The 12,318-nt window shown below is 40.5% G+C and overlaps 1 protein-coding gene across 1 annotated transcript; it reads left to right on the top strand.

Annotated features, from left to right (window-relative positions):
• The first annotated feature begins 76 nt into the window (after positions 1–76).
• On the top strand, positions 77–6,219 carry LOC143687521 (putative inactive serine protease 58). Its single transcript, XM_077164558.1, has 5 exons — positions 77–404; positions 1,008–1,158; positions 2,687–2,937; positions 5,385–5,521; positions 5,938–6,219. The coding sequence occupies exons 1-5, from the start codon at positions 365–367 to the stop codon at positions 6,085–6,087; spliced, it is 729 nt and encodes a 242-aa protein (XP_077020673.1). The 5' UTR covers positions 77–364; the 3' UTR covers positions 6,088–6,219.
• The last annotated feature ends 6,099 nt before the right edge of the window (positions 6,220–12,318 follow it).

Raw genomic sequence — 12,318 nt, 5'->3', positions numbered from 1 at the left:
TCACAAAGGGAAGAGTGGGCAACAAAAAAAAGCTATGTCATAGACAGGGGAGGGAAAATGTCAGCAAGTAAATAATGACTCTTCAGGAGATTTTTAGGATCAGACAGGAGGAAACAGGGGCTTGACTTGGTCTGCTCCTTCCTCTTCCACCCCACATCAGAGAGAGCTCCCATCTATGCTTATATAATTAGGTCTTGATAAGGACTAGTTTAAGAACTGCTATAATATCCTTGCCTCTCCCACTGTTCAGTTAATGTTTCTTCCTCTGTTTCCACCTTACTCCCAGCTTTCCTGCCAGGGACATTTGGACTACATATTGAGACAGTTCACAACTTGATCCAACTTGTTTGCTCTTGCAGAGATCATGAAGTATTATCTCATTTTCTCTCTCATGACTACAGCTGGTGAGTCTGGGGCCTTGTTTCAGCCTAGAATGAGATGTGGGATAGGGTTTGGGATGGGAACTAACCAGCCACAACTAAGAGAAGAAGTAGAGGGCTCTGAAAATAGAAATCCACTGTTGAAGGAAACAGAAGGAAGCACTCTCAGTGCACAGCTGTGTCCCAGGGCACACTAACTCCCTTTCTGGTCCCTATGAGCTTATCAGGATATGCATTTTGCCAATGTTCTGCTCTTCCCTCCCAAGCCTCTCATCAGGCTCTTGTGTGTGCAGTTTTCTACATTGCTGCTTTGCCTAAACAGCCACGGTTCCCTTTCCGTGCACAGAAAAAGAGGGTGGAATGGATCTGGGGCTCTAGAAGTGAGTTAGTTACACAGAACTTTAATATAATTTCATTTCAAGCAAAGGCATGTATCAATTGCCTTTATGTGTTTGGCTTTGGTGACATGTATTAAACCTCCTGATGTTTAAAAAAAATCTAAAAGAAATTAAAGACACTGACATTCTCTTTGAAGACCTTTGGTTTGGAAAAACTACCCTAATCTATTCCAACCTCTCAACATCTTTGTATCTCTTTCTACCTATGACACCATCAATTCTCTGGTAGTTGTGGCCAATGACTCTCAAGATGTGAAGTTGAACATAGCACAAGATTTTACTGTTCCTTACATGGTCTATCTGCAGTCCAGCCCAGACCCTTGTGTGGGGACTCTCATTCACCCTCAGTGGGTTTTAACAGCTGCTCACTGCTCCTTACCGTAAGTATCCCTTTGCTCTTGGGATCTGCTCAAACATTTATCAGTTTGGTGAGGTATCCCATCTAAAAGGAAGGCATTTTAAAAGAAGAAGACCCAGAAAGAGATGATACACATTTGGGGGTGGGGGTGAGAGAAAGTTGATAGGAAATTGTCAAAGTAATTATGGACTCTATCTATAGAGAGTAAATATTCAATCATACAATAAATATGTATTGAACACTTGTGATTTGCAGGGACTATCTAAAGTATTTGAGAAAACAATGGGGATGAGATAAAAATATACTCCCTGTCATGCAGCTTACATTCTAGTAGAGGATATAAGCCCCCCAAAAATGAATGACCAAAAATTAAAAGAAAAATAATTTTAAGTATGATACATAGGAACTAAACAAAGAGATCTACTTTACTTAGGGTGGTTATGTCAGGCCTCTAACGAGGTGGAACAGCAGGAAGAGAAGTAGGTAGCCAAGTAAATGAAGCTTGAGGGATATTCCAAGCAAAGGGAACTAAAGTAGTAAAGATACTAAGTATCTGGCAAAATGAGAGACCAGGGTTGACTAAGTAAGTAGGGAATTGTTCACAAAATGAGATGAAGATTTAGTCAGAGGCCATATCCTGTAGGTAATAATAGAAGGGCCAGGAAGCACTGACAAAGCCATGTTATCTCTTGCAAATCTCAGTATTTCTGTTGTTTGAGAGAACGTGTTGTGTCATTGGGACTATTTGGAATTTCAGGAGTATTCAGGGTCATTTCAAACTCAGAAATCTCAGGTCCTTGGCTGTTCAAGATAGTTTTATTTTGGTTGAACACAGATCAAACTCCTGCCCTGTGCTGTATAGGCAATATAGAAGAAAAGACAATTCATGCCCTCAAGAAACTGGAGTTGGAAAAGCAGACATCCTTTTTCTTAGTCAGGTTTAATGCCTGAACTGTCTTTGACAGAAATAGCTCTTGTATATGTTACATGACTGGGCTCTTGGAAATACAGGTGGGTGGTTTTGAACTGGCTCAAGAACTATAATGGAAAATGGAAGTTGGAGGCCCTATTACTAATACAGCCTTGTGAATCTGCAATCAGTGTAGACAGCACATGGTAATTATAATGACATGGGCATGAGAAGAGCTGGGAATGGCTTAAAAACATCAAGAAATATTGAATACTACATGGTTACTCAAGAGTTAACTTGCGGCAATATAGAATAGGCAAAGAGCTCAAGAAGAATGGATTGTGGTGTCATTTCTATCACCTCCTAGTTAAGATTATCCAAACATTAATAATAATTACTAGAATGTACTGTGTGCTTTCAACATGCCAGATACTACCCGAAGTTTTTCATGTCCATTGTCTCTAATACAACAATCGTGTAAACTATTAGTATAATTATCTTACAGACAAGTGCAGGCCACTTTATATCTGAGATCTAAGAGAGAAAATTAAGATGATTGGAGGTGACCCCTGCTTTTTCTTGCAGTCCTGACATTCTGTGACCTGTTCTTCCCCATCTCCTTCTCCTCTTTCTTCCAAAGTGTTAAAATCCGACTGGGAGTCCATCAACCCAGCATCCCAAATAAGAAAGAGCAGATACGGAATTTTTCATTGACTGTGACCCATCCTGAATTCAACATGCAATCTCTGAAAAACAATCTGATGATGATAAAACTGTCTAAGCCTGCTGCAATCAACAATCATGTGGGAACTATAGCCATAGCTTTGGAACCTTTAGCATTTAATGATTCCTGCTTCATCCCAACCTGGACCTGGAATGAATACAAAAGCCGTAAGTGCTAACTCTGGTTCTTATTCCTGAGTAGGTTCAAATTGGGAAAAAATATGAAGGGATATGTTTGGAAGGAATAACTATTATGAGGAATAATGTTCTTGACCCCAGAGTGATTACATATTGTCAAGAATGGAGGCAAAAAGATAAAATTCAAAGAACCTGAAAATAGGGCAGCCAATCTAACATCTATAAATGGAGTAGACTCTAGTTATGCCTCTAGAACTGAGTTCAAAAAAAGATGGGGAAACTAGGAATCCTTACTCAGGAGGATAGTATCAAGCAGCCCTTGGGAGAGTGGTTTATTGTCTCGTTGGCAGCTGCTGAAAGGCCATCAGGGCAATTAATGGAGTAGTTGAGGGACAATCAAAAACAAAATAGATGTGCTAAGGTGAAGCAACTGTGTATGCTTCCCACTACCCAACACAAACAATGTACCCTGGGTGCAGAGAAATAGTGTGATTCATTCAAGTCGGCCCTGGAAGATAGGGGAATGGTTTAGGGATCTAGGTCTCCTGCAGAGCTGTTTCTCTGCCAAGAGTGCTACCCTTAACCCTGTGGCTACACCCAATAATACCCCCGAGGAGGTGGAGTCTTAGATAGTTCATAGAGAATTTAATCATTATACATATTGTTGGTGATGTCTTTCCTGCCTGATGTATGTTCTGGGGGGAAATTGTTCTAGCCCCTGTAGCAGACACACATCCTCTCCCCATGAGCTCTAACTGGGATGGGCAAAGAGCTCTCATTTCTGCAGGAGCAAGTCTTATCAGGGGAACTTTTATGATGAAAGTTGTTTTGTAATGCATTTGTTGGTCCCTGTTGGCTGTTACTTCACGTACTGCTAAATAACCCATTCTGCTCTGTTAAGAGATGGTTGAAACTGATGAAACTACCACTCGATATCTGAAACAAAGTGATATAGCTAAGTTTAATGCTTGGAATGTTAAGGGAGGGCAATTCTGATCAGGCACAGCCTCACTGACCAGAGCAGAGTGCTGACCTTAATAGTTTTATTGGAAGCTCAAAGTTAAGGGAACAGTGGACTTTCTGAGGTAAAATTAGGTTACCTGGGTGAGATTGTTGTTGACTGGCTGACACTATGAGGTTTGGATGGTTTATTGGCATGAGTCCATTCCTGATTGGCTGACTTTTACAAATGAAGAACTGACATTGATTGACTTGCAAAAGCCACACAGTCTTTTAATCAGGTTTAAACTCTGTTCTGGTGGCTATAGAACAATCAGTCAGTATTGTAAAGACAAATAAAAAGTGGGAACTTTAAAACATCAGACTGTTTTGTAAAAGTAAGTAAAAAGTGAGAACTTTGTTTTCTCATTATTTTGCAACCTCATTTTCAATTTAGAGGCAAAATTCTGAGAATGTTAAGTGAATATAATTTCTGAATAAATATGTTTTGTTCAGGACCAAGCTTGCCTGATTTTTAAACTTAACTTTATATGTCTTACTCAGAGAATTGCATCAGACCTTTAAAGCTTATTTATTACATACATTTGAAAACAAAATAAAATGATAGTTTTATCACATAGGCTTTGCATGTCAGAATCTCTGTGAAGTATTGCATTTCTAAAAAGCTCACTGGTACAGTACTTAAAAACACTTTATTTCAAGTAACTTAGCTTATTTTTGTCTAGCTTGATACACATATTTCAATTCAGTGCCTATAAAGACTTAACACTGAACATAACTCATCTCTTTTCTTCCTGATCTGACACTCTCCTTTGAATCTGATTTAGAATTTTTGATCAGATACACTTCTATCAGAAAAAATTCTCCTCTTTAAGTAATGCAAGTCTTGGCTTGAGAAATCTCTGATCAGGTTTTTGTTTCTTTCTTTCCTGCAACTTCTTATTAGACATTACATTTACACAAAACCTTGGTTAGAATCCCTTCATTCTGAGATTGATAGTATAGTGACAATTGCTATGAAATAGATGAGCAATATGATCTCTTGTGGAAAAGTATATGTGTATATACATATACACACATTTATAAATAATCAGTTTATAAATAATTTAATTACAAAAACAATTTTGAATATTAAAAATAGTTTTCTCCCACCATGGATAAATGTAGTGAAGGTAAAGTAGATGCCAAAAGCAGGAATTCTTGGAGACATAGCTTTGTCTTTTTCTCCTCATGGTCATTCATAATCTTCTCATATGATTTTCAGAGCTTCTAAACTACACATAGTTGAGAAAGAATTCCAGATCTCTAATACCTGATGTGAGGGGTACTTAGTTCCATGAATCTAATTCTACCATATAGAGAGATACTGCTAGGAACCCCAAGAAAGATGGAGTGTGCAGTGTCTGCATTGAATATCCTCAGGGATTCATGTAGTTACAAATTAGGGGTTGACTATAAGAGCACATGTGATAAAAGGAGGGTAATCTTAGAGTTTATTTGTCTTCTTTTTCCCACAGTTAGTGACCCTGACATCCTGACATGGATAAACCAACATTCTCTTCCCTTCAGTGAGTGCCTGGATATGCTCCACCAAGAAATGGCAACAAACATTATGTGTGTAGGGCAGCCTCTAAAAATCGCATCTAAAATGAAGGTATTTTTTTCTTGCTTCCCACAGGAAGATAGTAAGGGGTGCATGAGGAGGAGAAGTAATCATGAGAAATCAAATGGCACTCACCCAAGAGATCCTTCAAAGAGAGAGGGACAGAGAGGTGAAATCCTTCTCTCCTCAGCCTCGGGGTTTGCGATTCATACCTCCTCTCACCTTTTAGAGTGGGAGAGATTCAGAATAGGAACCATCTGACTTTTCTCCCCTATTTGCACTAGTTTGCAACAAGCTGTGTCAGAGAGGGGAAACTTAAGTACGTGTAAAGAGAGTGTTGCCAATTCTCAAGAAAAAGAGTCCAGCCCCTTAGATCCCCTTGCTACATTAATGTGCTGTACGTTGGGATTTACTCTTTTTGCGTGACCACAAAGTAACTTTTGACTTCCTGACCCTCTTTCTGGCAGGAAGTTTCAGCCAGTCCAGCCATCTGCAGTGGCAGGCTGCATGGCGTCTTGTCCTGGTCGAAAGGAAGTGTCACCCTGGGAAGTGAAGGATTCTTCACAGCGGTTCATAACTATGCAAGATGGATCATGAAAATCATTGATAACTACTGAGCACCTCTGTTCCTCCTCTCCTCAGTGCAATCTGTTCCTGATTTCTATACTGGATCCACAACTCTTTATCTTTCTTGTTCTTGAGCAGAATCCAAATAGAAAACAGTCAGTAAAAACTCCACTGAGAACTTATGCCATGACTCCTGTTCTGTTTATTGTGTAAACTGTCAGAATCATGAGAGATTTAAGAACACCCATCCCCCGCCACTATTTGTTCATTTAAAAATTATTGAACCACCAACCTTTTTAGCAGGCATTGCCTTACATGTAAGGGATACAGAAGTGAATATGACATCACCTTTGCTATCAATGAGACAATTATAATCCCTGGTGACAATTGCTATAGTGAAGATAAACATCTATAAATGTTTTTTCTGTGCTTGAAAGCATAGGAAAAAACTATTCTGACTGGAAGATTTAGGGCAGGTCTCACCAAAGAGGACAAATTAGAGGACATTGTAAACCTGAGGGCATAGATCACAAAATGGCAGAGAAGCATATATAAGTGTGGCATGTTCTGAAAGTTGTATGTACTTAAGTAATACCAGAGGGTAGAAAATAAATTGTCTTCAGAGGAGGAGACAGAATGTGATAAAGCTGTTTTGTTTTGTTTTTTACAGTAGGCAAGTACTATGTTAAAGGAATTTAGATTTTATCTTCTAGTCACTGGGAAAGTCATTAAAACCTCTATGATAAAAAGAACATAGTAAGATATCTGACTTGAGAGATACTAAGGGATGTAGACTGCAAGATTTAGATGTAGATGTATTGACAACAAGAAAAAGAAAGGGTGGAGTTTGGGGTCACTCCCAAGTTTCCACTCTCAAATAGGTGGTGGTTTTCAAAGACAATGTGAGAAGAACCAGTGCTTTTATGTGTAAAGGATGGGGAGAATGGTCCTGAATGAGGAGCTATGTTTCAGATCTTTGGAGGACATACTGGAGACAAGTATGACATCTGGGGAGTCCATGTTTATGGGTGGTAGCTGCAGGCTTTGGTAGGGAACCTTGCCATTTGGAAGAGCTCCAATGGGTGCTCAACCTTTCTCTCTCACACTAGCAAGTGGTAGGGAGAGGAACAGCTTCCCAGACCCATTGGCCTAGACACCTAATGTCAGAGAAGGAAAGACACCTACAGCGATGTCACCCCATTCCAATACAGGTACCAGGGTTGCCAACAGAAGCACGACTACCACAACACTGGATGGGACAACATTTTACACACATAGAGAAGAGACAGCAAGGTCAGCTTCCCTAGCAGGCATTTGTTCCCCACAGCTTACACAGGGTGATGTACATGCCCAGTACCCCTCTTGTGTTTGTGTGCTGTACTTAAAGAACCTTGTTCCCTCCTCACCAGGAAAAGATATGCCACTGGGATGTGATCTGGATGTTATGAAACATGCCCACCAGAATCAGACTGGGTCCTGTGAATATTTGCCTATGCCCGGGACAACAGGGGATGAACTGTACCAGAAGTCCCTTTATCTACTAGGGGATTATGTTTTATCCCACAACCTACACACCTGGTCTTGAGCACAGGATGTATTTGTGTGTCCCAGGGAAATACAGTAGGCTGCACTAGAACTGTCCCCTACCATACCTAAAGCTAGGTACAGAGTTAAGAGGATTCTGAGTGGTCCAAAAATTAGGGACCAGAGTGATATATATGAGAGGCCCATAGAGTAGCAGGAATTGGTGGGGAGGAAGGACAATGTGACATGGGAGCAGTTTGTTTGCAAAGCAAAGAGGAACAGAGAGGGACAAAGAAATGTGGATAGAGAATCATGGGATAAATGTACTCTTGCAGAGTAAAGAGGTTTGAAGTTTCATTCCAGAAGAGAATCCAGAGGTGTCTGTGGAGACAACAGAGGCAGGTTTGTGCTTGGACTTCTTTTTCCCTACTAAAGCAGCAAAAGTCAAACCAGAATGCGACTAAGAACTTTGTTCTGGCACATACACAAAAATATTTTCTGCTCTCAAATTTGGCTGTTTAATTCAACCATGATTTTTCCCTATGATCTTCCCCCATCCAAGCTGCAATCTTGGATGTGGAAACTCACCCCATATTCCTCTGCTTCCTATCTGATTCACAGCCCTACACTGCTAATGCTCCCTGCCCTTACAACTTAGTCCTATTCATTGGAAAACTCCCCTGCACACTTTCCCTCTTGGAAAAGATCACTCTCAACTGCCTTGCCTGAAACTGGGTCCTTCTCTGAGACCATCATACCTTCTGCACACTTATGAGTGGAGGTCTCTATTTTCCAATCAACATGGACTTGAGTGTGAATGGAGGGCCTAGGCTCTAAATCCTTATGCAATGAAATGCTACTTCCAGGCTATTATTGCTCAACTCTTAAGAAAAGAGAGAGGCTCATTTGACATGCTGAATACAACAGCAGGTCTAGAGGTTTTCTAGGCCTCTACTCCCCACCCTCATTTTCATTCATTGCACCTAGCTTGAAAACCCAAACCCCCAATCAACCCTATAACTCATCTTCCCTGATTCTTCTTAGAACCAGCTGCTGAGCACAGCTGGAGAAGAATCACATATTGGCACCTTTACAATTTGCTAAACAATATGGCCATCACCACAGCTGAATAAGTTGTTCCAAACCTACATCATTCTTCTGACACGCAGTCTCCAATCTCCTCTCAGCTTTTGGCTTTACCTCCCACTTCACAGAGAAAGTAGAGACTTACAAGCTGGGAGTCCCATCATTTTTATTTTGCATCCTGTATCTTCAAAATTATCTGCTTTGTACTTTCTTCCTGTCCTCCAATCTTAGAGAAGTGTTGCCCCTTCTTCTGTTCAGGGCTAAAACCCTCTATGTACTCTTAATTTTACACCTAACAAAAGCATCTTGTTTGAAACACTTTTTCCTCCAGTTCCTATATTTTTTAACATCTTCCTCTCTACTCCTCCTTCCACTTAGACAATAACATTCTCAAGAAGTCCATCTTAAAGGGTTGTTTGCTCAGTCATCCATAGAGCTTAAAAACATTCTGATCATTCCACTATCTCTCTTCCTCTCCAGGCTGTCTTTCATTTCTGCCCCTATAAAGAAAAATAATGTCAAAGTTCCAAGTTTCAGAAAGCAGTGAATCCTTTTCATTATACTTAACCTCACTGCGGTTTTGAACATCATTATACCTGACCATCTCTTGGCTTCCAGAATAGCGCTTTCTTCAAATTCTCTTCTCATTTCCCTGACTGCCTCTTTCAGGCCACTTTGCCCACATATTTGGAAGTTTATAGTTTGGATTTTGTCTTTGTACTTTTTCTATTACTTGAAAACCATATTCACTGCCATGGTTTCACTGCAAGAGGTATTAGTTTCCTAATGCTGCCAGAAATAGAATAGCTTTTATAAAGGGAATTCACTACAATACCAGTTTACAGTTCTAAGGCCATGAAAATGTGGGAATTAAAGCACCAACAAGAGGTTACCTTCACTCTGGAACACCTTCTGTCAGCTGGGAAGACCCATGGCTGGCATCTGCTGGTCCCTTGCTTCTGGGCTCTGTTGATTTCGCCTCTGCTTCCTGACGGGGCTCCTCACGGGTTCTATGGGCCTTCGCTCAGCTCCTCTGAGACACGACTCTGGGTTATAACTTGCTTGGCATCTCACGGGAAGACCCATGGGGATATACTTTTGGGCTATGTCTGTGTTTAGGTATCTTTTCTCTCCATCAGCATTTGAAGCATCTCCAAGCATCTATAACTCTGTCAGCTCTGAAGCACCTAATTCTCCAAGCATCTGCATCTGAGGTTTCCCCAAATGTTTCCCCTTTTAAAGGACTCTAAGAAATGAATCAAAACCCCTCCTGAATGGCGGAGTCTCATCTCCATCTAATCAAAATGCCACACGCAAAATCGGTGTGTCACATCTCCATGGTAGTAGTCCAATCAAAATTTAAACCCTAAACCATCGATCTGGCCCCAGAAGATTGGGTCGGGATTAGAACGTGGCTTCTCTGGGGTTTCAGACCTGCACATTCCACCCTCTGGACTCCAAAAAAGACATGTTCTTTCCAGATGCAAAATACGTTAATTCTGTTACAATATCACAAGCCTTAAACCTTTTCAGGAACACTTACATAGGGCATCTGCTCTGTGTTCTTCTATCTCTTTTTACCTCCCACAAATTCTTAATACATCTATCTCCTACATTAGTCTTTATGATTTATGCAGGGAAGATTCTCATCTCTCTTACCACTTGTGTTGCTTTGAAAGTATTATGTACCCCAGAAAAGTCATGTTTTAATCCTTATCCAATCTTGTGGGAGTAGCCATTTCTTTTAATCCCAATCCAATATGCAATTTGGAGTATCTTGATTAGGTTATCTCCATAGAGATGTGACATACTCAATTGTGAGTATGACCTTTTTATTATATGGAGATGTAACTCCATCCATTTCAGGTACATCTTGATTAGTTTTCTGGAATCTTTTAAAGGAGAAAACGTGTTGGAGAAATCCCAGAAACAATTGAGCTGACGGAAACTTCAGAACAGACCTGACACAGATGCCAGCAGTTGGAGAACAGACACATGGTAGTTCGGAGTTGCTTGGAGCCCAGCAGATGTTGCCATGAGATGTTAAGCAAGCTAGGACGTGGAGAGAGCCAAGATGTCAAGAGAGGAAAGGCAGCCCTGGAGAAGTAAAGTGAGGAACACCCACAGGAACAGAGGCTAAAAGCATGGAGGCCAGGAGCAAGAGACTAGAGATGCCAGCCACACGACTTCCGAGCCAACAGAGGTATTCCAGACTCATCAACCTTCCTTGAAATAAGGTATATTTCCCTAGATGCCTTAGTTTGGACATTTTTATAGTCTTAGAACTGCAAACTTATTAAATTCCCCCTTTTAAATGTGGTTTGAGTTCTAATATATTACATTCTGGCAGCTTGCAAACTAAAACACTACTAAATCATCAATACCTGGTAAAGTACCAGTATACAGTAAAAATTTATGTCTATTTCCTATTGGTGAGTAAACAAAGAGTTTAATGACTTAAAGCAACTCATATTTATTGTCCCACAGTTTCTGGGTGTCAAGAGTCTTTGTATGGCTTAGCTGGGCACTCTAATAAGGTTCTCACAAGGTCAAAGTGGGAGAATTTGTTTCTAAGCTTATTTGGGTTATTTTAAGAACACATTTTCTTGTGGCTGTAAGACCCAGGGCCTTGGCTTTTGGCTGGTTGTTGGCTGAAAGTGTCTCTCAGGTCCTGGATGCTGTCCTCAGTTCAAAGAATCTACCTGAAGTTTTTAGCCATCTGGGCTTCCTCAACAAGACTGCTCATCTCATCAAACCAGCAAGGAAAATCTCATGCAAGCTAACAAGGTAGATATGCATGACCCATCATGTATATATACACACACATATGCATAATCATGCGAATGACACCCCATCACCTTTGCCATCTTCTATTAGGCCCCACCCATACTCAAGGGGAGGAGATTGTACAGGGCAGGAACATAAGAGCCACACTAGGCTTTATCATAGCATTAAATAGATTTTTGTCAAATAATAAATGTATTGGCTTATTTTTCTCTATATAATAAAGTCTCTGTCCATATGTGAAGCTTATATAATGAGGTTTTCCATTATTTGATTCCTGATTCTCTCTCCACTTTAGCTATGTTTTTTGGGAGTTGCATGGTCTGGGAATCAAACCTGGGTCTCCCACATGAAAGTTGTCTCTCCATTTAAGTTTTTAACACTCCCCATACAATACCTGATTATAGTTCCACAAACACATCATGTTGTTTTGTGTATTCCTGTCTTTGCCAATCCCTTTCCCTTGAATTATTTTTGTGCCCGACAAGCTGCTTCTCCTTCACTACAGTGTAGTTTTGGGGCATCTCTTTCTCACACACTATTCAGACTGAAGAAATGTCCTAAACTCTGTGCTCCAAATGCATCTACCTCAATTTTTAGCTCTGACTACTTCATCCTGTAACCACCTGTTTATGTTTATTACAACAGGTCTGTAAGCACCTTGAAGACAGGAATAGCGTCTTTGAAATTGAGTATCCCCAACACTGAGGAGAGGGCTTAGCACAAGTTAGGCATGTAATACCTATTATTGGCTGAATGAATAAATTAATAAGTAGTGACAAGAAGGAAACTCAGAGGAGTTCAGTGTCAGGCTTGAGGGAGAAAGGTCAGCACAAGAGGGCTGGGTTAAGTGTCAGTGTCAGCGTCAGTGTCACACAAAAGGTGAT

This window comes from Tamandua tetradactyla, chromosome 1, assembly GCF_023851605.1.
Source record: "Tamandua tetradactyla isolate mTamTet1 chromosome 1, mTamTet1.pri, whole genome shotgun sequence".
Lineage (NCBI taxonomy): Eukaryota > Metazoa > Chordata > Mammalia > Pilosa > Myrmecophagidae > Tamandua > Tamandua tetradactyla.
This window is presented reverse-complemented; position numbering and strand designations above follow the sequence as displayed.